At 41.7% G+C, this 27,986-nt stretch overlaps 1 protein-coding gene across 3 annotated transcripts; it reads right to left on the bottom strand.

Annotated features, from left to right (window-relative positions):
- Positions 1-1,439: 1,439 nt before the first annotated feature.
- LOC143033267 (uncharacterized) lies at positions 1,440-27,183 on the bottom strand. Of its 3 annotated transcripts, none has more exons than XM_076198506.1 (24): positions 27,035-27,183; positions 24,232-24,314; positions 23,453-23,570; positions 20,989-21,210; positions 20,562-20,731; positions 20,311-20,456; positions 19,165-19,388; positions 15,580-15,807; positions 14,140-14,294; positions 13,503-13,673; positions 12,594-13,038; positions 11,707-11,947; positions 11,084-11,255; positions 9,860-9,913; positions 8,561-8,818; positions 7,287-7,445; positions 6,625-6,819; positions 5,527-5,626; positions 4,918-5,048; positions 4,483-4,621; positions 4,119-4,336; positions 3,229-3,360; positions 2,658-2,814; positions 1,440-2,258 (listed from the first exon to the last, which is right to left on the bottom strand). In XM_076198506.1, the coding sequence occupies exons 2-24, from the start codon at positions 24,298-24,300 to the stop codon at positions 2,059-2,061; spliced, it is 4,104 nt and encodes a 1,367-aa protein (XP_076054621.1). In that variant the 5' UTR covers positions 24,301-24,314; positions 27,035-27,183; the 3' UTR covers positions 1,440-2,058. The 3 variants fall into 3 exon arrangements, with proteins under 3 accessions (XP_076054621.1, XP_076054620.1, XP_076054622.1); XM_076198505.1 differs by lacking the exon at positions 27,035-27,183 and adding an exon at positions 26,579-26,615; XM_076198507.1 differs by lacking the exon at positions 27,035-27,183 and adding an exon at positions 26,579-26,615 and having other exon boundaries at positions 8,561-8,683.
- Between the last annotated feature and the right edge of the window lie 803 nt (positions 27,184-27,986).

The raw sequence follows: 27,986 nt of genomic DNA, 5'->3' as shown, positions 1-27,986 counted from the left end.
GACAACAGAGGACAAAATGGATAGATGGGGGTGAAAACGGCATTGAGCAAGAGGGAAATGTCTGTTGAGCAAGAATGGAAGATGGCATAAGGCTAGGGTGAGTGGAGAATGCCTGTACAGATGATACTGTGATGCAAGGGAGGCAGGGGTGGGAGGTCTAAGGAGTGGCTGTTATGTGTAAACTATATTTTGGGAGCTGTCAAGAGTTCTTATGAGAGTAGTAGAGCTTGTGGTCAGGATTAGAAATGGAGAGAGTGAGTGGTTCGAGGTAAAGGTGGGACTTCGTCAAGGATGAGTTATGTCACCCTGGCTGTTCAACTTATACATGGATGGGATAGTGTGAGAGGTAAATGCAAGGGTAGGGTCAGGGATTGGAGAAAATGGAGAAAAGTGGGAGGTGAGCCAGCTGTTGTTTGTGGACGACACTGCACTTGTGGCAGGATTGGAGGAGGGATTGAGGAAGTTGGTAACAGAGTTTGGGAGAGTATGTGATAGAAGAAAGCTAAAGATAAATGTGGTTTAAGTAAGGTGATGAAATGTACAAGGGGTGAAAGTGGCAGTAGACTGGAAGTGAGCATTAAGGGAGAGCGACAGGAGGAAGTGGATAGTTTTAGATACTTGGGTGCAAATGTGGCAGGAAAAGGTGGAGTGAAGGTGGAGGTAGAATGTAGATTGAGAGAAGCGAGTAAATGCCTTGGTGGATTAAAGAGTGTAATGAGGAATAGACATTTGGGAATGGATGCTAAGAGTGAGAAATGAGGAGGTGAGGAGTGGAAAGGGAGTTGGGAGATAGGGTTGATGAAAGAATATTAGGATGGTTTGGACACATGGAAAGAATGAGTGAAGAAAGACTAGTAAAAGAGGTATGGAAGGCAGATGTGGAGGGAGTGAACATGAGGGGAATGTCTGTTGAGGAAGGACGGGAGAGGACAGAAGACAGGGGTGAATGGAGAATGGTTGTATATGGATGATGTGATGCATGAGGTGGGGGGTGAGGTAGTATGTGTGAGCAAAATTTGACGCAGCCCGAAGGGATTTCTCCCCGTCTTCTCCTTTTATGCAATGGGGGGACGGAGAGGGGGGGTCGCCGATTTAATGAAGCGGCCTTGCTGTGGATGTGCTGTGCCTTGCAACACTGCTTCTGACACAGGGCAGTGGACAAGGTGCAGGGATGACCCATCATCCAGGAGGTGCTAAGATAAGAGGGGTGTGGAGTGTATTTAGAGATGGAATGGGTGGGAATGATTTTATGCCTTTTCCTTTTTGGCTACCTCCCTTGTAAGGGGGAAAAAGCCTTGGTATATGTATGTATATTTTGACACGGCCTGAAGGTATTTCTCCCCTTCTCTTTATGCATGAGGGGACAGAGAGGGGGGTTGCTGATTAAGTGAAGTATCCTTGCTGTGTTGCTACCAAGATTGTATAAAAAAAAATGTGCATTCTTGGTATCTGACGACTTTATTTAAAATGTGATTACACTATATTAGCTATATCAGATTTGGCAAGTCCCATGACAAAAAGGATTCTTTACTTTAGCACAGGTTTTAATTCACCTTTTAAAATGGCATGCTCAAACATAAACTGTTCCAAAATTACTTTTCTTACAAAGAGACAAGCAAATACTAGAGAAACATGGTTAAGACTGCCTTCTTTTTTTTAAACAACCTTTCTCATTACATTATTATTATAAGCCTAATTACTGAAATACCAGTGAACCCATACCCTATACTTTCCCACCCTCCCACTCTCTCCCTCTCGCTACCCAGTTTGCGGAACTTCTCCGCAATATGCATGTTACAATAGGAATATAACTTTGCAATGGCAGTAGTAGAGTGCAGCGCATTTACAGCACGAAAAATCCCCGACGGCATGCGCGCAGCACGCCTTGGGGCCACTGTACACAGGACTGAATATTGCAGGGATTACAATGCCGAGCATTTTTTTTTTCTTTTGTTATTTTATTAGGGGGGGGGGGGGTCTCAGACGACTCCGACGATGGATAGCAAAGACATCCATACTGCCTACAAGTGGATATATCATTTGGATACCTACACAGTTCTAAACCTTTTTGTTAATGTTTTCATCACTCTTTGGAAACTTTTCTGGCTCAAAGTCTTTGTTGTCTTTGAGTCTACCTCTGAGACTTGCCCTGACATGTCCTACAAAGGAAGAAGACAGCTGACTTCCTGCATCGTTCACAATAGCCTCTGTGACTGCCCGTGGAGCTCCTACGCCTCGCATACTCTGACGCAAGGTGTCTGAAAAGAAGACGCACATCAACGTAAAAATTCAAAAATTCAGTGAAACTTCTTCAAATTGGATACACAATTATAGTTTATGTTCATTTATTTATTTATCATTATGCCTTCTTTTTGTAAGGGGGAAAAAGCCTTGGTATATGTATATATTTTTTTGCATCCGACCTAGATATGGACCAAAAGGTTTCCTGTCGGCATGCTCAGCCTTTGTAATCCTTTGTAACATGCAAACCATAACTGTGCTCATCTTGTAGCGCCTGAACCGTCTACGCTCCTAATCTCTGCCACGATTAGTGGCACTAACCCGTTCAACCAGTGAGCATCTCAATATAACAACACAAGAGACGTATATCAAAGTGCCTTTCCCCCTTTATAAGGGCATGTGACAGACAAACCTACCTTGGATAACTCCTTCAACTGATCCGTGTGGTTTTGCATTAGTTGCCAATTTTCTCCTCTTGATTGGCATGCCACACAGATATGCATCGCTAAAAACAGTGTCTGGAACACCTCGTCTTTGTCGCTCTACGTCACGTGTGATCACAGGAATCCATTCCTGAAGGGGGAAAAAATCATTTTTGAGGTGAAGGCAGTGGTGGCAGTGAGACGTTGAACTGAATCGACAACCAGCAGATACTATCATCTATTAACATAAAATCTTTTTAAAATCATGTGAAAAATAACTGTTTACTTGCTAGTTATTGATGGTGAAAAAAAATCTTCAGATAATACAAAGTTAATTCACAATGGGGATGCACCTCAAGATCAAGTATTGGAGTGGAAAAGTTATGAAAATGGGTGACAAGGAGATTCTCACATCCATTTCACAAGATCACACAACCAGTAGATACTATTACTGGCTCACACAGACCCAACAATATGTTAGAAATTACATTTACTTGCAAATTACAGTCGTTTTTCATTGTAAGGCGCTGCATCACTACATGAACAAACACAAAAGTTTCCTAACCTGTGGTACTGATGAGTGCCAGGACTGTGACCCAACTTGAACATTGACTGCGGCCTCTTCCTCCCCTCCAGCAGCTCCCTCTCTTTCTGTGGTCACCACAACCTCCCCTCCAACTTCATCTACCTCCATTGGCTGAAATTAACAATTTCACATTGTTTAAAAATAGTTTCACAAACATTATCTCGTAACTCACATTTCAATACCATATATACCACAAGGCCCTCTACGTCTCATAAAGGGTAAGTCAAAGTCTCGCACTACAATCACCCCACATCCATCCAAAAACCCAATCGTCATAACTCCCTTCTTAGTTCCTCAAGGACGAAGAGTCATCCCTGTTCCCCACCACATTACTCAAGATACCAACACAACATGTATTTAAATCAAATAATTCTGACAGCTGTCCCTCGACTCAAACCGAGACTTGTACGGTGGCAGGCTGTCGCTTTACCGACTATGCTACCGAGACTACAAGATTCTCCAACCTCAGGGTTAATCTAACTCCCACTGGATTCAAGTTGACTGCTAACTGCCGTCCTAATCTTCATTTTACAGAGAACCAACCCCACTTGAAGCTTGTGGTTAAGCTTGTATGTATCCTTGATAGACTATTGTCGTAATACCTGAATAGAATCGCCAATGACGATGTCAATCAAATAATTCCTACAGTGGAATTATTTGATTGACATAATCGTCATTGGCGATTCTATTCATGTATTTAAATACCAAGTTGTCTTTGTCTAACTCAGTTTTTAAAACTACATCTGTTGTCCAATACTAAGCAGTGCAGCAAGACAACACCTCCACTGAAGGTATTTCATCATTAAATTTGAAATACTAGTTCAGTGGTTCAATACCTTATCAAATTTATATAATAAAACACGCCTTACCTCTTCTACTCCTCCGCTACCCGTAGCCGGAGATGGCTCCGTTGCTGGCTTCTCAGCGACACCACTAGTACTGCTGCTGCTACTGCTGCCTTCATCTCCACCACTTGGTTCTGCTGGAGGTGCCGAGGGCATTTCTTGCTCAGTCGTACTACTACTACTCGTTTCTTTCGCATTTACTGCCTCTCTCCTCTGCTGCCTTTCTTGCTCCATGCGGCGACCTGTCAACGCACAATATTTACACAAATGTATTATGCAACAACAACTCCTCCATGTGACAAATTGTGGGTACAACTTGTTAGCTCTTTGGTCAAGATTAACATATGGGACGACATAACAGAAAATAAATAATATGCAAGATCCTTACCTTCATCATGTGAAACTACATAGCGACGAATGTGGTCATCGTTAATGGTCATGCGTGACATCATAGAACGAAGCTGCATTAGAGAAGTATTTACCGACCATGCCTGGATGACTGGGTTGACACCTGACATGATGGACCGCTGAGGATGAAATGGATTATTTTTAGTACACTGTAAGGGACAGATGAAGTAATTACACTTTTTTCACCCAAGGATCTGACAAGTGCCACATAACCTCAATTAGTTCTCTTTATGAAGAGTTCTTATTTGGTTTCAATATCTAGTACCAAAAAATAAATCCATACACATACTGAGGACTTTTTCCCCCTTACAAGGGAGGTAGCCAAAATCAAAAGGCATAATTTCACTCACGCCCATTTCATCCCCACCCACTCCACTCACCACCCACCCACCCATGTACACGTAAAACCACTTACCACTCTCTCCTGCAGCACTCGTTCCAATCCTTGTGCGCCATCAGTGAAGCAGTGAAGAGAAAGTGCCAACAATTCTCCCATGGATCTTCTCACAAGAGACACCAGAGATACTCCAAAAGTTTCTGTATCTCCTGCAGGAAACAAATATACATGCTGTAGAGCACATGGACATGTACATATGTATACATACATATACCTTTTCCCCTTTACAAGGGAGGTAGCCAAAGAACAAACCCACTCCCACTCATTCCATCCCCATATACTCCACTCCCATCCACCCACCTCCCTTCCTCTTATCTTGGCTCCACCTAAATGACAGGTCATCTATGCATCTAGTGGACTGTCTAAAACTATAAGAAATATCAAAGCAATCAATCCATTATTTCAGTTCAGTCTTGCAGAAGACCTGCATCAGCCAAGTCCACTCCCACCCATTCCATCCCCACATACTCCACTCTCATCCACCCTCCTCCCTCCCTTATGTGAAAATAGTCATTAATTTCACAAACTCTGCTCAAATACTTGTATTTATTTGTTCTTTGCAAACCCATTTTATGTCTAAATATCTCAGAAAGCTACATAAACATCTTGGTTCTTGGCAACACTTACGGTGATTGAGCACAAGGTTGAACATGTCATGCAGCCGGTGACGAATGAAATTGTGCACTGTATTCACATAATCAATACCTTCCTGTACCTGAGCATCGTTCTGTAAGAAAAAAAACAAAACTCATTTCATTCACTCCACAAATAAAATTGAAAACCTGTAATGATAACTACTATCCAATGATAGGTACCTGACTGTGGTGAGAGAGAGAGAAAGAGAGAGAGAGAGAGAGAGAGAGAGAGAGAGAGAGAGAGAGAGAGAGAGAGAGAAGAAGAGAGAGAGAGAGAGAAGAAGAGAGAGAGAGAGAGAGAGAGAAGAGAGAGAGAGAGAGAAGAGAGAGAGAGAGAGAAGAAGAGAGAGAGAGAGAAGAAGAGAGAGAGAGAAGAAGAGAGAGAGAGAAGAAGAGAGAGAGAGAGAAGAAGAGAGAGAGAGAGAAGAAGAGAGAGAGAGAGAAGAAGAGAGAGAGAAGAAGAGAGAGAGAGAGAGAGAGAGAGAGAAGAAGAGAGAAGAGAGAGAGAAGAAGAGAGAGAGAGAGAAGAAGAGAGAGAGAGAGAGAGAAGAGAGAGAGAGAGAGAGAAGAAGAGAGAGAGAGAGAGAAGAGAGAGAGAGAGAGAAGAAGAGAGAGAGAGAGAAGAAGAGAGAGAGAGAGAAGAAGAGAGAGAGAGAGAAGAAGAGAGAAGAAGAGAGAGAGAGAGAAGAAGAGAGAGAGAGAGAGAGAAGAAGAGAGAGAGAGAGAGAAGAAGAGAGAGAGGGAGAGAGAGAGAAGAAGAGAGAGAGAAGAAGAGAGAGAGAGAGAAGAAGAGAGAGAAGAGAAAGAGAGAGAAGAGAGAGAGAAGAGAAAGAGAGAGAAGAGAGAGAGAAGAAGAGAGAGAAGAGAGAGAAGAGAAAGAGAGAGAAGAGAGAGAGAGAAGAAGAGAGAGAAGAGAGAGAGAGAAGAGAGAGAGAGAGAAGAAGAGAGAGAGAGAGAAGAAGAGAGAGAGAGAGAAGAAGAGAGAAGAGAGAGAGAAAAAATCTGCCAGAACAAATTTTCATACATAACAATTAAGCTTTCCACTATGAAGCACACAAATTGGCAAGACTTGAAAGTCTGATAGACTTACAGCAGTAGAGACTAAGTACGGGTGTATTTCTTGGATAACCTCGTCAATGGCAAGGTTGAGGTTATCTTCCGTAGGTTCCTGACCATGTAGTACTCTGTTATTCACAAACTGCTGTAACGGCTCCTGTAACTGATTCACATGTGGCGTACGTCCAAAGAATAACTGCAGTAGATCGCCAATAGAGAGAGACTGTGACTGAAAAGATAAAAATAAATTTTTAGCATTTCAACCAAAATGGTTTGATTATAACCTTGGTGCAAACGTATAGCTATGAGCAAATCAAAGACAGACTTCACGGAACTACATCTAAAAGTGAGAGTTTCTGGGCACAATCTAGAGACCCGGTGCTCACACCTCTTGGCAAAAGTGGAGATTGCGTGCTACTTTGCAATCCACTGCCAACTTTGGTGGAACACTTCATCAACTTCAGTACAATCTCTGCCTTCTTCCAGACCAATAGCCCCAGAATACTGGTGCATGTGTGTGTGCACAAGAGTGTATGTTGGCATGCGTGCATTTGCGCATACATGTGTGTTTATGTAAAGCGTATGTATACATGTTATGCACACAAGATCCAAAAACTTGACTAATAAAGTTATCACCTAAGTTTAGCTATACACGACCTTTATGCAAAAATAACTGCTTGGCTTCGGTATACTCACCACGGTGTTAAACAACTGGTAAAATATGGAGTCCTCCTCCCCTTCGGCAAACATTCCGCCTGCGAAAGGCAGTAGAAAGTCGTGCAGGGAAGTGTTAGAATGCTGCTGTGTGACTCCGCCTTCATTGTTCATCATACCCGACATTTGCGACACCACTCCCTGTCGACAAAGAACAAAAATCATGTCCCAATGTATAATAGGCGCCTAAAATCTAATCAATCATTGCTATCATGTCATGTTTCATGCCTAACTCACGTTTTCTTGGGGGTCTATCAAACTTACTATATCAACAAATAAAGTATCACATAAAACAGACAGGTCAAGGCAGACAGAGCAACAGGGAAATCAAGAGTCGACAATGGCAAGATGATGGGCTGACGAGGCTAGAAAGAAGATGAGAACTAGGAGGATAGACATGGAGGGAACGGCAAGATATTGATCCATTCATTACCCCAGGAGACCCATAACCCCTCAGGTAACAAGGACCACTTCATGGAGGTGGAGAAAGGTAGTTTGCTCCATAGGTGTTGTCTCGGTTAATGATGGTAAAGTTCTACTTGCTGGGCATGGCCCCCACCTCCAGAATTGATGGCAAAGATTGAAATATGTCACAGTGCCACCCAAGCTAGAGGTTACACATGTCAGGAGACAGAGGGACACTGGATAAGCCAGGGATAGTGAGGCACTGGAGATAATGGGACATGGAGGAGGTAAAAGATAATGGAGTACTTAGGTGATCAGATAAAGAAGCACTTAATTTATCAGACATGTCAAGGCAATTAGGCGAGTTGAAATGTTGGGGCAATTAGGTGAGCTGAAATGTCGGGGCAATTAGGTGATCCAAGATGTCGGGGCAATTAGGTGATCCAAGATGTCGGGGCAATTAGGTGATCTAAGATGTTGGGGCAATTAGGTGATCTAAGATGTTGGGGCAATTAGGTGATCTAAGATGTCGGGGCAATTATATTATCAGAGAAGTCTAGACAATTAGGTGATCAGACGTTGGGGCAATTAAGTGATCTGAGACACCAGGGCAATTGGGTGATCAGAGATACTGGGGCAATTAGGTGATCAGAAACATCGGGGTAATATGGTGACCTGAGACATCAGGGCAATTAGGTGATCAAAGATGTTGGGGCAATTACGTGATCAGATATAGTGAGGAGGCACAAGAGTTTGACACCAGAGACATAAGGGATGGTAAGGTAGAGATCAGATACACTGGGTCACTGATCAGGATCAACCAGAGTAGAAAGCATAACCGCAACAATTACCTGCACCAGCTGCCCAAACATCTGATCCGTGATGGCCGGCTCTGGACCTTCAGAATTCCCAGAACCTTCCTGCTGCTGTCCAGACTGCTGGTCTTGCTGCCCCGACTGCTGCTGCTGCTGTTGCTGTGGTTGAGAGAGCATTTCTGCCATAAGATTTGTGAAGAGTGCCAGAGGATTATTAGCCGTGGATGTGGTCGGGGAGACGCCCACTTGTGGCCCTGACGGCGACGTGGAACCACCTGTGGTCGCCTCCTGTGTCTGAAATTCGAAGAAAATGTTTTGACCGATTCGGTTTAATGTCACGAATTTCCCCCTATCATGAGAACGAGACTGTGTTCCTTACAAAGGACTTCGTAGCATGGAATCTGGTCAACCCTGCCCTTTGTCCAACTCGCTGGTGGCAGAGTTCGGTTTACCACCGTTTAGACCTCCACTGCAAGTACCAACACTCTAACCCACACGGTTAATGAGCATCCATACATACGAATTCCATTTTCATAATACTTACATACATATACCAAGGCTTTTTTCTTTTTGGCTACCATCCGTGTAAGGGGGAAAAAGCCTTTGGTATATGTATGTACACAGGAGGTAGCCAAAAATCAAAAGTATAGAAATCATTCCCACCCATTCCATCCCCTACCTACTCCACTCCCCTCCCTCTTATCACAATACTTAACAAGTAAAACTTGGAGCATACTACCTTTCCTCTGGTAATCATACATACATACATATACCAAAGGCTCTTTCCACCTAACAAAGGAGGTAGCCAAAAAAACAAAGGCATAAAATCCACTCCCACCCATTCCATCTCATTCCATTAAGAGGAACAGTGTTCATAAAAGTATCTTCACATATCAAACCCTGTTTGGGCAAAATTTCACCCATTGCGTGCTCTTGTGCTTATGATCACAATTTCTGGTGATGGTGATTAATGATTCAATTTACCATCACGAAACTCCCACTATCAGGAGACTAGGATTATTGTAGCATGGAATTCCACCACAAACAGCAGTGCCCTAACCTGCTCAGTGATTAATACACACTAAGAAAATCATTCCATGACATTTGATATCATCTGGCCTTCAAAACATGTTAGCATGTCATCTGTTTTCATAACTACCCTTTGGTCTTGTGTTCAAATCCATGTTGAGTGTTCTATAAACAACGTCTTGTTCATTCATAACTATACAACTTTACAAATAAAAACTACTATAATTAAATTTAAATTAATCCTGAACTGCTGTACTGAACCAACTACAATCAAACTACATAAGACTAACAACATTTGGCACGAACCTGGGTGGCTGCCTGGTGACGTCTCCGGGCTGCTTGACTTGCAGAGTTTTGGGTCTGTGGGAAAAATATATAGATAAATCTATGTACATACATATACCAAAGGCTTTTTTCCCCCTTACAAGGGAGGTAGCCAAAAAACAAAGGCATAAAAACCACTCCCACCCATTCCATCCCTATCACACCCACCCCCTTCCAACAAAAAAGCAAACTCAAAAGACTCGAATTCAACCAAAGAATGAGACCATTCCTTAACTCCTTCAGAGAAATATTACAGCCCAACAGCATTAAAATATTTACCTTTAGTCAAAACAATTTAAAAGATAAACACTGCCACAAACGGGTTAATCAAGAGGACCTCTACCCATAATGAGGTCCCCCTCAGGGAAATTGCAAAATTGCATTTGGCACAAATGGAGTGGTCGGGTACAGGTATGATTGATCATCAACAAGGACTCCAGATGCAACCATCAACAATGGACACAAAACCCTTTTTACTACAACACCCGACACTGACAATCCCCAGACAACACAATACCATCCCCTAGGTACTCATGGTCACAGGTCTTCTGCAAAAGAAGACAAGGAACAATGGAATGATTGACTGATTCATTGAAAGGGGGGGGGGAGTCTTCAACATGATTTACATATGAGGTGTGTCAGGGTTATATGACATCAGTTTGGTTGTTTCAACATATATGGATGGGGTGGTGAAGGAGGTAAATATACTGCTAGGCAAATTTTGACTTAGGTAAACAAGGGGGAGGAATGTGGGAGGTAAGCCAGTCTATGGGCAAACATTATTGTGTCAGAAGAACAAACTGAAGCATACATACATATACTGGAATATTTGCTGGAAGCAAGTATGGGTAAAATTATGGTGATAAAATACACAAGGAGGTTGAATGCGAGAATGTGAGTGAAGAAGGAGCCTATGGGATGTGCTGAATTAAGCATATGGGGTTCCATGTGGCATGGAACAGGAGACTCGTGTGAACTAGAGTGGAGGAGGTTTGGGAAAGAACATACAGATGAACAAACAATAATGAACAAATGAACAAAAAAACAAATAAACAAATTAATTCTTGCATCACATTTCACTATGCAGAAAATCTGCTGCCCCAGTAACTGGCAACATTTTATAAAATTCAGAGATGCACATGCCACATATGCAATTCTAATACAAAAATAAAGATGACTATGTTCAGCAATTCAATATTTAATTACCTGATCGTGCGCATGGTGCCTCCTGCGTGCATGAGGGCGAATGTGATGGGACTGGCATGGCAAGAAGGGATCAAACTGATTCATGCCCATTCCCGGGACATTGAGTGGAGTCACGTGAACGTGTGGGCGATGGCTAACTCTTGTGTGCGTCGAATTTGTAGTATTTGTCCCGCTGCAAGTACAGAACATTCTAAAACCTCGGGAGATTTGTGTCACCATGCTGTGTTTCATCAACAAGATAAAAGTAAATGGAAGACAAAAGATGATCAACAGATATATACAAAGTTATATATTTGTGTCATTATGACGTTTGGAAATAAACTCCTACTAGGATTCGAACCCTCACTTAAGCGGCTTGCTTTTTTTTATAAGATGAAGACCATACCATCATGCCACCATGACCCTACAAAACAGAACTACTCGGTTCACAGCGGAATGATTAGTCCGTGAACTAAGTCGTTCTATTTTGTAGGGTCATGGTGGCATGATGGTACGGTCTTCGTCTTATAAAAAGCAAGCTGCTTAGGCGAGGGTTCGAATCCCAGTAGGACAGTTTATTTCCAAAGTCCTGGTTCCAAGGAGTGGAGGCCAACAAATATTTTTGCCCAATCTCTAAACATTACCTATTCCCGGCAGCCTGGCTATTATGTGAACGGTTCTGGGCTCCCTGACTCTGATTGGGAGCCGTAGATGTACTGCTACTACTGATACTGGCTGAAGTAGTCGTAGTACTTTCTTCTGACGATGGCACTGAAGATTGTGTCGAATAGCTTGGATTCATCGACCCTAACCGGACTTCTAATTGACTTGCAATTGAAGACACCAAATTTTCTATCAGTTCTGGGGTGGGATCCTGGCCACCACCTGGGAAACGCAGAAGGGAATTTATGATAATTAACTTCTCATTTCCATTAATTCCCATTACAACTACAATTTCTAATTCATGAATCTTTTCATCATATGAAGTTATTACACACAAACTGAGCTTTAGTGTGCTTTCCAAAATCAGTCAGGGCAGAGGGGAATGGATTGCCAGTGGAAAAGGATGAAGGGGAGGCAGAAGTCCTGAAAAGAAAGGAAAGAAAAGGAAAGGAAAAGAAAGGAAAAATGTGGGGAGGAAGGGAGAGGGGAGAGAGAAGAGAGAGATGGGAGGGGAGAGAGAAGAGAGAGATGGGAGAGGAGAGAGGAAAGAGGAAAGAGAAGAAAAAGGATGAGAACAAGGAGAACATGATGGAGAACAAGAAGACCAAGAAGAGAACAAGAAGGATGAGAAGAAGGAGAACAAGGAGAACATGATGGAGAACAAGAAGGCAAAGAAGGAGAGCAAGAAGACCACGAAGGATGAGAACAAGGAAAACAAGAGGGATGAGAACAAGGAAAACAAGGAGACCAAGAAGGAGAACAAGGAGGAGATCAAGAAGAACAAGAAGGATGAGGAGGCAAAGCATGATACAGAAGACATTAGAAGGAATGGGTACATTTGAAGGAGGAATCCATGACATTTACTCACCCTGATTATTTTCATCTGTTGTGACCGAATCAATGGTGATGCCATTTGGCCCTACGTGCATAAAGACCACACCATCACTGTCCATGGGAAAGCCGGAACCCCCACCGATGCTCCACATTCCTGACCCAGGTATTCCGATACGCGAGGCAGTAGACGTCGGAGCGGAGGGAGCAGACGGAGCAGTGGAGGTAGGAGAAGATGAGGAGGAAGCTGTTGGGGTGACTGTGATGGGTGAAGCAGATGAGACCGAGGACGAATACACGTTGGATGATGAAGTGCTGGTGCTAGTGGCTGTGGGAACTGTGGAAGATGGAGCTGGGGTCGAGGGGTTTGCCGTACTTGTGGGAGCCGTGGTAGCCGTGGTAGCCGTGGAGGGAGCCTGTGCACTGTTGCGCAAGTTTACCGCTTGTAGAGGGTCTGTTCCTGTCGTCACGTTTATCTGGGCCTGATGAAAAATATATCCAAAGACAATGAGCCAATTTAATTTGGTTACATCTCACAAATTTCATGTCAATCTGAAACTCTCCCTTCAAAAAGCAAACACTTTTCACATACAAAGTTTGTGTGCATGTGTATAATATGTATGTATTGTACATATGAAGGTGGAGAGATGAAATTAAAGTTTGCAGGAGTGACATGGCAGAGGTTGGCACAGTAATGCGAGTCATGTAATACTATGAAAGAGGCCTTTGCTCAGCAGTGGGCTTAGGATGGCACTGATTGATATGTAAGTATACATGTATATATGTATGTAAATATGTATGTACATTATGTATGTACGTATGTATGTATGTACATTATGTATGTACGTATGTATGTATGTGCGTACGTATGTATGTATGTACATATGTATGTATGTATGCATGCATGCACATGGTTACATGGGTACAATTGTCAAACAAGTCTTACCTGAACTAAAGCTGGCTGCTGTATGATGATGGGCCTAGCCCGCAACTGTCTCGGAGGGGCTCGACGTAAATCTACCATGATGTCACTTATGGCATGGACAGCATGGGAGATGAAGTGCAAAACTTCAGCTACTCTAGACAGCATCCACTGTTCATTGCGCATTTCAGATTCCTGAAAAAAAAAATAATAATAATAACAAAAACAATAATAATAATAATTACCAATAAAAATTAACCCCCTTGAGTATTTGTCCCTTGTCATGAATTACAGGGGCCACATTGAAGACCTACTCCAGCTGTATGACTGGGACATGGAAAGTAATCCCAGGGGTGCCAAAATGGTTAAGTATGTTTTAATCTGCATAATCCCTTTCATAATATCACTCATGTGTATAAGTATTTTACTCCCTACTTTTCCTATTCCTCAATGATATACAACAAAGTACACTTCACAACTGATCCCCTTGTTATTCATTTCAAATTAGTTTCCAATTTCCATATGAAATTCCTTATCATTTATCTTTGTGAGGCCCATTTTCTTTTTATAGACTTATCAGCCTTGAAATTGGATGTAGGTCCATAACCTACCATTGTCAGGGAGGAAACATTAAATACAAAACAATTATCTAGATACTTACACTAGATTCAAATGATGGGTCTGTGGACATAAGATTGTAGTACCGCTGCAGATGTGGCTGCAAACGCTGCTGGACTGTGCGATACAAATCTAAAACCTCCACCATCACCGAACACCTTGGGTGCTCTAATCGCAAGCTGGGCCCAGTCTCTCCATCTGAAAACAAAACGTTTACATTAGTTTTACTCCGAGCCATACTTCAATTACCTACACTCTTCAAATACAAGGTGCCCAGAAACACAGACATCCCCGCCACTTTTACTCGTTTCGAGTAAAGCACGAATCATGAAAGGCATAAGCCAACTGTATATAAACATCTGTGCTTAACTCGAAACCAGTAAAAGTGGCACAGATGCACATTTCTGTACATCTCAAGTTAACATGGGGTGACCAAGGATGAGATGAAACTACTACACTCACTTTTACCCTTTCCCCTTGTAAAATGGAACTATACAGGTACTCCTCCTGTCCTTTGGCACTCTATCCTCTCTTAAATAGATATTAAATAACCTCACCAGCCAGTCCACCATCACCAGGCATGATAGTGGGTAACCCAAAAAAATCTACATTGGCCGGGTATCCAGGGACAGAGCCCCCGTGGGGGGGTCAGGGGGCCGGGGGTCCTGGGGCAGAGCCCCTGGTGGGGGTCAGGGGGCCGCGGGCCACTGCTGAGTCCCTTGGCTGAATTGCTAGTAAATAAACGCATGCAAGCTGTTCTGTCCATGTTGCAATCGATATAATTCTGCCAAAATAAATTCAAACCCAGTCATCACCTTGCTATACATACACGTGCACACCACACCATGCAATGCTATGCAAAACTAATCACTTGGGGCCCAGCACAAAATAAACTGCTTGCACACAGGTACAGCTGACGTACGAATCGCCCAAAACTTCACAACCCAAAATTATTCGACCACAACAACAAAAAATTAACAGGATCATTTATTACAATCAGGAATTAATGACAAAAATCAAGATCATTGTCAGAAAAAAAATATATATATATATTTAAATCGCAAGAATATCCTGCCTGACCATCACTATACCTTTTTTTTTTTTTTTTTTTTTTTTGACATTCTGCACGACACCCACCCAGGTGCCTTGCCGGCTCTCCTCATCTTTCCTTATTTCTCCTCCATTTTCCTTGCTCATCCTTGTCATTTTCTTAGCATACATACATACATATACCAAGGCTTTTTCCCCCTTCCAAGGGAGGTAGCCACAAAGGGAAAGGCATAAAAACACTCCCACCCATTTCATCCCTAAATACACTCCACACCCCTCCCACCCTTCCTCTCATCTGAGCACCTCCTGGATGACGGGTCATCCCTGAACCCTGCCCACCGCCCTGGGTCAGAAGCAGTGTCGCAAGACACAGTACATCCACAGCACTACCCACTAATATACAAAAAATAAGCGAATAAATAAACCTAATTACCGTTATCAGCTCCCTGTTCCGACTGTGTTGTTTCTTGCGTTCCTCCTGAGGTCGGTCTCGAAGTATTGGTGCCAGGTTGACTTGTGGTTTCATTTGTGCTTGTGTTGGTGGCCTGATTAGAGGCTGCAGAGGAAGGAGGGTTGCTGGCATTCCCTGCTGAAGGAGGGTTGCTGGCATTCCCTGCTGAAGAAGTACTCTGGATTCTGATGGAGGGGGAGCCTGATCTGCCTGTGGAGCAACCCGATATTCAAAAACACGTGAACCTTACGAGGATGTCAATGCTTAACCTCCGTGTCTTTCCAGAGTTTATTACTATTACCAAGTACATCTCACGTACTACAAACATACTATACTACAAAAGTCTAGTGTGAACGAAAACTACAAAAAACCTAGATGCACGACACGTATGCAAAGCTGCCTCCATCTTTCAATGTGACTATGATAGCTGGGTTTCATCTAACTAAATTGGGGCAAAATAATTTATCAATGAAAGAATATTCAAAATAATCTAAATATATACTATCCATTGGCTTGAACTTTAAAATCAGGTAGTGTACCAATGTAAATACTAAATTATGAATTCCATACAACTAAGTTGGTTACCTTCATTCCAGTTACTATCACTCTTCTTGTTTTTTATCTAAATATTAAACATGTGCATTCATTTGCTTTCTAATCTGATGCATAACTAAGATTCCATACATTAATAAATATTAGCAAAGTTTAACAGTAACCTGAATCATACTAACTGTCCACATATTTTGCTAGACTTTTCTCAGATTCATCTTGTGTATCAGCATTCTTTGATCATTGCTACCTGCCAGCTCTCTACCTCACCTCATCACATCCATCCATCCTCATAACCATAAATAAATTTCCAAGAACAAGACTCACACATAGGTTATTCAACCTATTCACATGCGATCTCCCCAAAAATAGATCCAAACTTAACACTAATTCATCAACCTACACAGATGACCTGATGATAACAACCTGGCATAAATACAAAATGTGAGAAAGGCCTACAAAAACTGAGAAAGTTTTAGGAAAATTAAGGCTTTCTTGGGGGGCCTTTATGGATTTGGAAAAGGCTTATGACAGGGTAGACAGGAAGGCACTGTGGGAGGTATTGCAGATACAAGGGACAGGAGGAAAGATGTTAAGAGCAGTCAAGAGTTTTTTTGAGAGTAGTAGAGTGTGTTTGAATTAGAACTGGAGAGTGAGTGGTTTGAGGTAAAGGCGGGACTTTGCAAGGGATGTGTCATGTCACCATGCAAGAGCCAAATGCAATGATAACGGGACGGGGGTTTGGAGATGGTTAAAGAAAATGGAGAAAAATGGAAGATAACCCAGTTGTTTGCTGACAACAATGTGCCTGTAAAAGGATCAGAGGAGGGATTAAGGAAGTAAGTGACAGTTTGGGAAGGTGTGTGAAAGAAGGAAGTTGAAGATAAATGTGGTTAATAAGCAAGATGACAAGATGTACAAGGGGAGAGGATGGTAGCAAATTGGAAGTATTAAGGGAGAGAAACTGGAGAAAGTGGATAGTTTAGATACTTGGGTGAAAATGTGGCAGGAAAAGATGAAGTGGAGGTTGAGGTAGAATGTAGATTGAGAGAAGCAAGTAAATGCCTTGGAAGATAAGTGTAATGAGAAATAGACATTTGGGAATGGATGCTAATAGGGAATTGTATGAAGGAGCAATTGTGCCAACAGCACTGTATGGGGCAGAAACATGGAACATAAGATAGGAAGAAAGAGTTTAAATGTGTTCGAGATGAAATGTCAAGGAAGTATGGTAGGGGTTACTAGGCTGGATATGAGAAGAAACAAGGAGGCGAGGAGAGTAGTGGTGGAAAAGGAGTTGGGATATAGAGTTGATGAAGGAGTATTGGGATAGTTTGAACACATGGAATGGAAAGAATGATTGAAGAAAGATTAGTAAAAGGTGTGGAAGGAGTGAACATGAGGGGGTGACCTGGGATGAAATGGATGGATGGGGGTAAAAGGGGCATTGGGAAAGAGGAATGTCTGTTGAGGAAGGAAGGGAGAAGACAGATGTGATGCATGGAAGGGAGTGGGTGGGGGATCACCGATTAAATGAAGCAGCCTCACTCTGGATGTGCTGTGTCTTGCTGCATTGCTTCTGCCCCAGGGCAGTGGGAGAGATGCTGGGAGTGGAGTTGTGGGGATGAAATAGGTGGAGTGGTCTTATGTCTTGGACTTTGGCTACCTCCCTTGTAAAGGGGAAAAGGCCCTTGGTATATGTATGTAAATACAAAATAGCTGCCAAAAACTCCCAAGCTTATTTGGACGAACTAATATATTGGCTACAAAAAGTTCTGTCATCACACTCTTCTTCCATTTGAAAGGACACTTCACCTCACAAATCATTCATACATACATCCTTTCCCACTTAACCACTTCACTCCGGGCCAAAATCTCGCGGGCAGCATTATCTGCCAGACGTACGATGTTGCGTCATAATACTCGCATCATAAAAAATAGTCACCGCTTATATCGATCGTTCTCTCTTTCACCCGTGAATTTTGATAACCATAGAAAATGTGAAGAAGCCAGTTTAGAGAGTATGTCAGTTATGCAGGGACATACATTACCAAGGCTTCTTCCCCCTTACTAGGGAGGTAGCCAAAAAGGAAAAGGCACAAAATCACTTCCACCCATTCCATCCCCAAAAACACTCCACACCCCTCCACCCTACGCAGGGACAACTACAATAAATATAATCAAGACGCCGATATGGCAGCCTCGCGTATCCACTTGCTCCCCATGCCGCCTACGTAGGCGGCACCATATGGAAGGGGTTAAGGAGGCCCAACATGGGGATACATCCTCACTGTCTCCTTTCATCACCTTCTGCGACACATATGGGAACACTATGGTAGCATTTTTCTTCCCCTTCCACCCAAGGGGATGAAGGAATGAAGCAGTAGTCAGGAGGTAAAGAATAGGTCTGAGAGCATAGTATAAAGATGAACAATGGTAGAACAATGGCATTTTGCTTTAACCTCCTTCATACGTGACACCTACATAGGTGTCATGAGGTGCGAGTGGGTACACAAGGACACTGGCATCTGTCTTGATAATATTTATCTTGTAGTTGTAGCAGAGTTATCCCCGATAACTTTGAACTGGCTTCATCATATTTTCTACATTTATAATTACTCAGATTGAAGGAACGAGTAATACTGCAGTGACTTTTTATCTTAATAATACAGCTGTGACTTTTTATCTTAACTTACGAGTATTGTGATATATCATTGTACACAAGGCATCCGATGCTGTACACAAGAATTTGACTTTTATTGAAGAGGTTCAGAGTAGAGACTGTACCCTACCATAGATGAACAATGCAAGAGGCACCTCAATCAGTCCAAAAAGTACCAACTACATGTCCCCATGCACCTAATACACCAGTGCAGGGCAAGGCAAAGCAATTCTATACCAAAGTATCTTGTTTCAGTCCCAATTTCCTGTTAAATTGGTACACTTCCGAAATACAGAATAAAATTTAGGATGCTATCAGTATCCACACTGATAAATGAAGGCAGCTGCTTTCCTTACTTGTAATTCTGACCGCATGTCTGCGAACCGTACCCTGACTGGGCATGGTAGATGCTGGGGGTGGCATGGGCATACGCGTCATGGAAGACAGAGCCGAGGCAACAGCCGCGGATGCTGCCTGGGCAAGTCCACCAGCCAGACTCCCACCAAAGCCACCCATCATGTTAGGTGGCGGCATTGGAGGTGGACCACGTGGTGTCTCTCCTATTAGTGACGGGTCCATACTGAAATTAAAAGAAATCGCTCATTCAATACCAAGTACACATGTAATAAGAAGATTTGGCAATTACCAGGACAACCAAACCCATCACCAAGGGACATTCATGCAAAAACACGTTACTTTGACTTGAATAAATTCTACAGCTTCTTGCCTGAAGTGGTAGTAGGGGTTGGTATTTCCTGACCGACTACCTGGATTGCATTACAACTCTGTAAACTTTCCTTTAATCACCATGTATTTTTTCCAAATTTTAAAATTGGTTCAATAAGTGCACCCACCCTGATACTCCCAAAACATACACCATAACAAACCAAAGATGGATACAGGAATTGGTGATGCATTTGATCATTTATCGATGTATGCATGCATGAACATATGCGGATGGGAAAGGAAGACACTAGTCTTCAGTTTATTCCTGAAGTCTTCGTTCTACGATATCAAGAGGAACCTTGGAACCAGGCACTACTACCATGTTTCACTTTATATTTCCAATTTGGGAAAAAAATCATTACAAGGGTTCCACAATGAATACCAGCAAGCAACTGGCTTATGCAACACACCTGGAGTATGATCTCCCAAATCACACCTCTAAAACTCCTACCAGGTGTAGCCACAAGGGGGCTGGGTCTCTCCAGACAAGGGCCAAAACCTATAAATTTCATTTAACTCCTTCCCTTTTTTTTAACATTAGGAGAGCTCAAATCTAATGTCTCCCTCCTTATCCTACACTAATACTGCAGACAAGAGTCAAACATTCTAGTAGATATACACTACAGCCCTGAAGGAATGTTGCAGATTACTACAGGGCTCCAGTTTTTTAAACTTGACTACAATCAAATCTACCTAGGTGTACCACCTACTCCTGTATCTAATGGTGCATCAATCTCATTCTAGGGTCTTCAGAGAAATCCCAATACAACACTTGCCTGTTGAGTGCATCCATTTCACTGAAGAAGGCATCAATATCTTGTGTGGGCGACACTACCGCAGCATCTCCACTGGATGCCTGTGACGTGGCTGTTGTATTTCCACCACTGCTTTCGGTTTCCATATTGGATTCTACACGAGTAGCCTGAAGAGAAAACAAACTCGTACAAAGAGGTGTCCAATTCTCTATTTCAGTATCCCTGACACTCATTATTATTTCTAGCAAGTATTACAATCCTCAGTGACTGACCTGGCCAGATGTTGTCGACTGTGACTGCATGGCGGCTCCAGAGGAAGATGCGGCAGCCGAAGCCGTTGTTGTACTAGAACTGTTATCTAACTGATCTAGAACGGCAGCTGCTCTCCCTAGCATGCTGCGTGCTTGGTTCAGTCTGACGCCTGATGAGCTAGGACCTTGAGCTGCAAATATTTCAGGTATTGTGGTCATCTCATCAAGTCACGACTTTTTATAAAACAAACAACCTTTAGTAATACAATAGCTGAGGCCTTTACCATTATCCTCCATTGGTAGTCATTAGTAATAAATGGGGATTAAAAATGTACCCACAAAATTACATGTCCAGTGAGACTCAATGCATTACAATAAAACACATCTACAACTGAATTGATTTAAATTGAACAATTTGAATTTACATGAATGTCCATTAAACACTTACTCAATGGTTCGGCATCTTCTGGGTGCATGAAGGACCCAAAGAGCACCTGTCCGCCATCTCCATTATTGCCCCTGCGGTGGTGGTGGTGATGGTGCATGTGGATGGGATGGTGGTGATGGCTGGCCTGCCCTCCTGATGTACTCGCACCCCCTTGACCCCCAGAGCGACCAGAGCTCTGGGGTGGGGCGCGCATGACCAAGTGTACCACCTTTTCGTGGACATCTTGAAAACAAAATAAACAAAAATTATATATACACCCATACATACATATACCAAAGGCTTTTTACCCCTTATAAGGGAGGTAGCCAATAAACAAAGACATAAAAACCATTCCCACCCATTCCATCCCTATCACACTCCACTTCCCTCCCTCTTATCTTGGCACCTCCTGGATGACGGGTCATCCCTGCATCTCATCCACTGCCCTGGGTCTGAAGCAGTGTAAATATACACACATACCAACAGATTTATTCTCTCTTATAAGGAGAGCGGCCAAGTCAAAGCAGATACACGTGCACACACACAAAGTGGGTGTGGATGTAGACGAGTTGCGACAAGAGAGGAGGATAATAGGTCATGGGAGGGGAGTAGGGATATAGAAGGAAGTGATGTTGCAGAAGTCACAAGAAGTGATGAAGGCAACAAGCAACATTGCACTTAAAGCAAATCCTATCCAGCAGTTCTTCTATGTAACAAATTTGTGGATCATGTTGAGTAATATATGATGTAAAACAAATTATAAAAAATCTGTATAAAATATGTATAAAAAATATCAATAATAATATAGCAATAAATAGGTCACATGAAGAATTGTCACCCCAGAACACCCACGTGAAGAATCATCACCCTATGAGATCCCACCTGAAGAATAGTCACCCCAGTATGGCAAATATCAACAGTGGAATAAAGATTACATTAGGTTAGGGTTAGGTTAGGTTAAACGAGTGTTTTGCTTATTGTTATAAACTTGTACAACCGAAGAATCGTAACCTCAGGATTGCCCAAATGAAGAATTGTCACCCTAGGATAGCCCACATGAAGAAATGTCACCCCAGAATGCCCCCCCTGAAGAAGTGTCACCCCATGAGATCCCACCTGAAGAATTGTCACCCCAGTATGGCAAATATATAAACTTGTACAACCGAAGAATCGTAACCTCAGGATTGCCCAAATGAAGAATTGTCACCCTAGGATAGCCCACATGAAGAAATGTCACCCCAGAATGCCCCCCCTGAAGAAGTGTCACCCCATGAGATCCCACCTGAAGAATTGTCACCCCACGAGATCCCACCTGAAAAATTGTCACCCCACGAGATCCCACCTGAAGAATTGTCACCCCACGAGATCCCACCTGAAGAACTGTCACCCCACGAGATCCCATCTGAAGAATTGACACCCCAGTACACCCTAGGATAACCCACATGAAGAACTGTCACCCCAGAATGCCCACATGAAGAATTGTCACCCCAGAACGCCCACATGAAGAATCCTCAACCCCATGAGATCCTATCTGAAGAATTGTCACCACAGTACACCAAATATCAACAGTGGAATAAAGATTAGGTTAGGTTTGGTTAGGCTGTCACCCTGTCGAAGACTGGAGTGACAATTCTTCATGTGATCTGAGCATACAAAGCAAGGAAAATATAGAAAAAGTGAGGAAGGCAGTAATGGATGGAGTGAACCTACGAAGACCAAGAATGAGGTGTTTGGGGTAAAAGGAGGCACTTTATGCAAAAGGAATTTCTGTCTAACAAAGCAAGAGTGGAAGAGAATGAGGAGGGGTTTAGAAATTATACAGCCTGAAAGGGGGGAGGAGGGGTCATCATATAAAGAAGCAGTGGGGGTAACCAATTCTGTTGGGCCACGCTCTAGAGATGCTGCATCTTGATATATTGACAAATGTGTGACTGGAACAGGGACAACTCTTTGTCCATGAAGTAATAATACAGACGGAGGTGGGATGAGCTTTCATCCATGAGGTGCTAACACAGGAGGGAGTGAATCAACGGGTTTAATGTGGGTGTCGGATGTGTGCATGTTTAGACTCGTGTCCAAACAAGGAGGAAGAGGCCTTTCTATATGTATACATCCAGCCTTGATATTATCAAGACAAATAACTATATTCTAAAGCAACTCATCACTAATACTTGTTAAAAATCTTGTAAAATCTGTAGTTGTCTTCATTACATTGCATTTTTTTTTTGCAAGACCAGCTTTTGATCATGGCCTTGCCTCCAACCAACAAACATTATGTACCATGGTTAAGAGACATCAAAATCATTGAAAAATTTCTTTTGCAATCAACAAGCCATGGCCTCTTTTATCCCAAGAATATAACTAGAACTTATTTTGTCAAATCAAAATGCCCTACATAAAACTAAATTGCTTTACTACAAAGATTTACTGCAAGCCAACTTGCCAAAAAATAAATAAATTTCATTCACTCTGAGAATAAACTCACTATATTCTGAAAGCTTCTTGTCATCTTGTAACACTCTGCCACAGTATATAAGCCGCTGTTTGTCTGCTGGTACACTAACAGAAGATGCAATCCTCTCCTTGAACTCCTTCACCGTGATCTGGAAAAAGTGGAGAAAATGGTACAGATGCAATTTTCTAATGGCTAAAACACACAAGTACAAGGAATTGGCAACATGGGAATGACAAGGGATTAACCTCTTAAATATGATGATGCTCCTGTATGCATCATGAGCAGTGAGTGGGGCATACAAGGATGCCAGCATTGGTTTCCTGAATATATTAATTTTGTGATATATTTATCAAGGGTGAAAGAATGTGCATAACAGTAGTAACTTTATATTCTGTAATGCATGTATTGTGATGCATCATCGTATAACAGGCAACCTGATGTGCGTGCAAATATTTGACTCATATTGAAGAGATTAAAGATTTCTCTCTCCTATACCAAGCAACTTTATATGGCAGTAAATGGCATACAAGCTTGCGGTCAGGATTGGGGTTCAGTATGGTCAACCTTAAACAAGCATGGTATTCCCCTCAAGTTCCCTCAATCCACTTCTGCTATTCACACTCATTTTGTTCATCTTTCTTCACCACTCCTCATTTCTCACTTTTATCCTATCTACAACTATACTTAGGCCACATTTAGGCTCCTACTTCAAACATTTCTCAATATAAAAATATAAACAATTGTCAGCCAAATCAATGTCAACAACAGGTTATTACTAACTAAAAAAAGGGCAACATTGTTTTACTTACATCATCAGGCACAATGTGAAGATGATTCTGGGAGTCCAATGTTTTGATAGTTACATTAATCATAGTCATTTTCACCCTGAAAACTAAAGAAAAAATAAAAGTCATTAAACTCTTCACTATCAAAATAAACATGTTTCCAAATAGTAACAATACAAACATGAGCTAACTGATTTACTACAACGAAATATCTTAAATTATAATATTTACAAATATGAGCTAACTGATGTACTACAACAACGAAACATCTTAAACAAGTATAATATTCACAATCTACTACTGCAGCACACTGTCCCAGATAACAAACCAAACCACAAACAAACAAACATATCAGCCGAGCCCAGAGCACCCACACAATACAAATCAATTTACTTCCCAACATGGACCACAATGGAAATAAGCTTACATGTTTTTTGTGTGTTATCCTCAGCAATAGTAATTGTTAATTCGATCTATGTGTTCTTTTCATTATCTGCACTTCATGTATATTGATGCAATGCCAAATAAACTTATTATCATCATAACGTCAACAAAACCAGCAAGATACACTTGCTGAAACTTAAGCTGGTGCTCCACAAGAACATGAAGTGCTAGGATCTAATCAACTGCCAGCCCACCAGATACGAACACAGACTGCTCTGGCCTCTGAAACTCTAGACTCAAACGAAGCTGCACCAGCAACAGACAAGCCAATACACTGAGCATTGGAATACTGCAGCCGTTCTTGCAGTCCTGCCCGTTCCCTTACACACCCAAATAGATAACCAGAACCTTCTCTTATCAGAGGAAATGGCACCAAACTGCCAAACAGCACTGCATGCAACCCATAGATCACAGCACTACTCCAACTTTCAGCAACTCGGTGATAAGAGTGCACATTCATACATGAAGAGCTATCTGTACTTTCTCCATAACCATGGTGATAATCACAACTAATTTTTCAATGAAAGCCCAAAACTTTGCCCAAGTTTGAACTAACATACACGAATAACCAACGCCTGATGGAATAATTTCCTTATAGCATACACCTCCACATACACACTCCTAGGCATCTTGTAGGCTTCACTCCTAACTGTGGGTGTTCTTCACTATGGCCAGACAATGCCCTATATGCCTTTGTGCTTGGTAGAATCACTTACCAACTCAAAAGGGAAAACAGGTTTGTGACAAATCTCATTAAACCAAAGTATTTCTGATTTTTCTGGGGTAAACAAGGATTTTACTTGTGAATATGGGATGGTGTACCCATGACCTTACAAGACTACGAGTCATAAGATCACAGAATATAAATGAAGAAAACCATGTCCCCTTTTCTACCACTCAGTCTGGCCTAGGCCAAAAATCTCTATCAACTTTGACCATGTTTGTAACAACTTTTGACACACAAAGCTGATAACTGGCAAACATTCCCCTCCTATTTTCAACCAGTGACAAAGAAAGAGCCTCACACTAATACAACACAGCTATCAAAAATGTCTTCCCAACAGACTACTACCAGCCATTGTGGGTCTGTGCATCTTCAAGTTAGTGAACATTGAGGAAAACAATTATTTTGACCCCAACCCTCTCCTATGATAAAAACAATGCAATTATCTTTAATTAACAAAATTCCTATTCAATACACAAACATCTCACAAAATTGTTTGTATAAACCACTCCCAACACAACTGAAAATTGTTGTCCAATATACATAAATGTCTAAATTTCCTGCATACTAATTACTAGGTATGCAAACATCACAGATTACTACATGCCCCCAAATTAACAAAATTCCACTTTTTACATCCTTCAGATTTTGATATACTTGTCACATTCCTTCTGACATTCTGGCACATGTGACCTACCCCTAAATTCCAGCACCCTTCAGTCACCTCCGTTCTTCGTATCATACCTCAGCTCCGGTCTTTTTTGTAACCCTATAGACCAGCCTCAGTATTCTTTATGGAAGACATTTCATTTATAAAATAATGAAAACTTGTATTATCCTTCATTTCTACCACTCTCCATAATTATCTTCTTTACTAATTTTAATAATACATCTCTCTAGGACAACATCGTCGCCAATGACAAGTGCTTATTCTGTAAAATATGTTTTGTATCAAAATCTTTGTATTTCAGGATACACATTTGTGACATTAGGACTTAGGATTTGTTTGTGACAATTTTCAATTCAAAGAAATTCCTTCCCCCAGAAAAGATCTCGTGACCAATACTAAGTTAAATCCCCTGCATGTGGGCACAAAAAATAACTCATATTTGTGCCACAAACAACAATAATTGCATCTAGCCAAGAGATAAGTACAACCCTGGTTAGTATATTTGGTTTGGATAATTACTACATTCCAACTACCATTATGGCCGGTTATATACATCCATCACCACAATTTTCAGCGATATTTAATTACGCTGGGTCGATGTGCGATATCTAAGTTGCTGCTTTAAATATTCTCTGCCTTCACGACGCCCTTCGCCGAAACCAACCACGTCACAGGGACGTCAGATGAACACCAAGACACAAAACATCTTTCCTTCCAGGAGCTTTAATATAACTTTTACTACGCTTTCCAGAGGTGTGTATATGCGACGCCTTACAGACATCGTTTCCAAGTATGCATCATGTAAAGGAAAGTTCGTTTCACAATGAAAACCCAAGTACCCTGCTTTTCCTATGACTTACCTTTGCACGGCTGCCAAGCTCCTCCTACTCATAAAACAACATTTCTTGTGCATATTTATACACCTTTTAACGTATGTGTAATATTGATAACACTCTACAGCGAACACAACTTTAAAGTTTCATGCCTACCCGATATTCACGGAAGGTGGGAAAGAATGTTTCAGGCCAGATAATACATCTAACCTTCTTCCAGCTGACGACTGCTAGCTGAAGTTGCGATGCCGAAACAAGAAACTAACTACGAGCGCATTCTCAAACATCGGTTACCTATACCTATTTAGTTTGATGAAATCTACGCTTATCTAGTTTTTTATGTTATCTTTACATATTCTATATTGAGTATTGTAAAAGCGTTTCAATCATACAAAGTCATTTGACAACTAATTGTGAATTGCATTCTCCTGACGCAATGTGTTTATTTTTCAGAATCACGTTCGAAAATACAGGTAATGCAATTGTCTGGGAACTATCCACATTTTTAATTGAAAATGGATATTCTACCCATATTCAGACACAATGGAAGTTGCCCTACTCTTGAAAGAAAACATACAATTGAATAAAGGTATACATATAAAGACACAATTTAAGGCTATATGAAAAATATATGCCTAGAATTTTGTAATATGACGATCTCATAAACTCCCTTGTGAAATAGTCAAATATAGGCGAAAGAAATTAATGCCCTAGCAAATGCCATTATAAAAAATATCCTAATGTGAATGTGGTTATCAGTAAAAGGTAATGTCGGTATATCAAATATATCTACTCCCAAAACACCTTACCTAACCTAACCTAACCCAGTCACTTCTAGATATAGACTTTTAAAAAGGAAATGTAGACATTTTGGGAAATCTCCTCCTTACTGGAGTTGATTGAAATACACTGACGATAACCACAATAACTACAACTGACTGATCTCACAGAAGGACTGGAGCGAGCATCCTGTTGTTCTGCGTCCGCTAAAAGTGAAGCCCGCGTATTTTGATCGGCGCCATATTGGCGAGATTACAATAAAGTTGTGTGTGATATTACTGTGGGTTATAGGGTAAGGTATGTTGTGATGTTGGATACAACAACCGTA

This window comes from Oratosquilla oratoria, chromosome 15, assembly GCF_046742065.1.
Source record: "Oratosquilla oratoria isolate Oo_2021 chromosome 15, ASM4674206v1, whole genome shotgun sequence".
In the NCBI taxonomy this organism is placed as follows: Eukaryota; Metazoa; Arthropoda; class Malacostraca; order Stomatopoda; family Squillidae; genus Oratosquilla; species Oratosquilla oratoria.
The sequence above is the reverse complement of the archived record's forward strand: the minus strand, read 5'-3'. Positions and strand labels throughout refer to the sequence as shown.

Excerpts from the sequence above, each read along its gene's own strand:
- LOC143033267 (XM_076198505.1), bottom strand. The coding sequence starts at position 26,600 with ATGTATATAACCGGCCATAATG. Across the intron at positions 24,315-26,578 it reads GTATATAACCGGCCATAATG|TTTTCAGGGTGAAAATGACT; the intron begins GTAGTTGGAATG and ends TTTTTTCTTTAG. Across the intron at positions 8,819-9,859 it reads GTCACCAGGCAGCCACCCAG|ACACAGGAGGCGACCACAGG; the intron begins GTTCGTGCCAAA and ends TTCGAATTTCAG.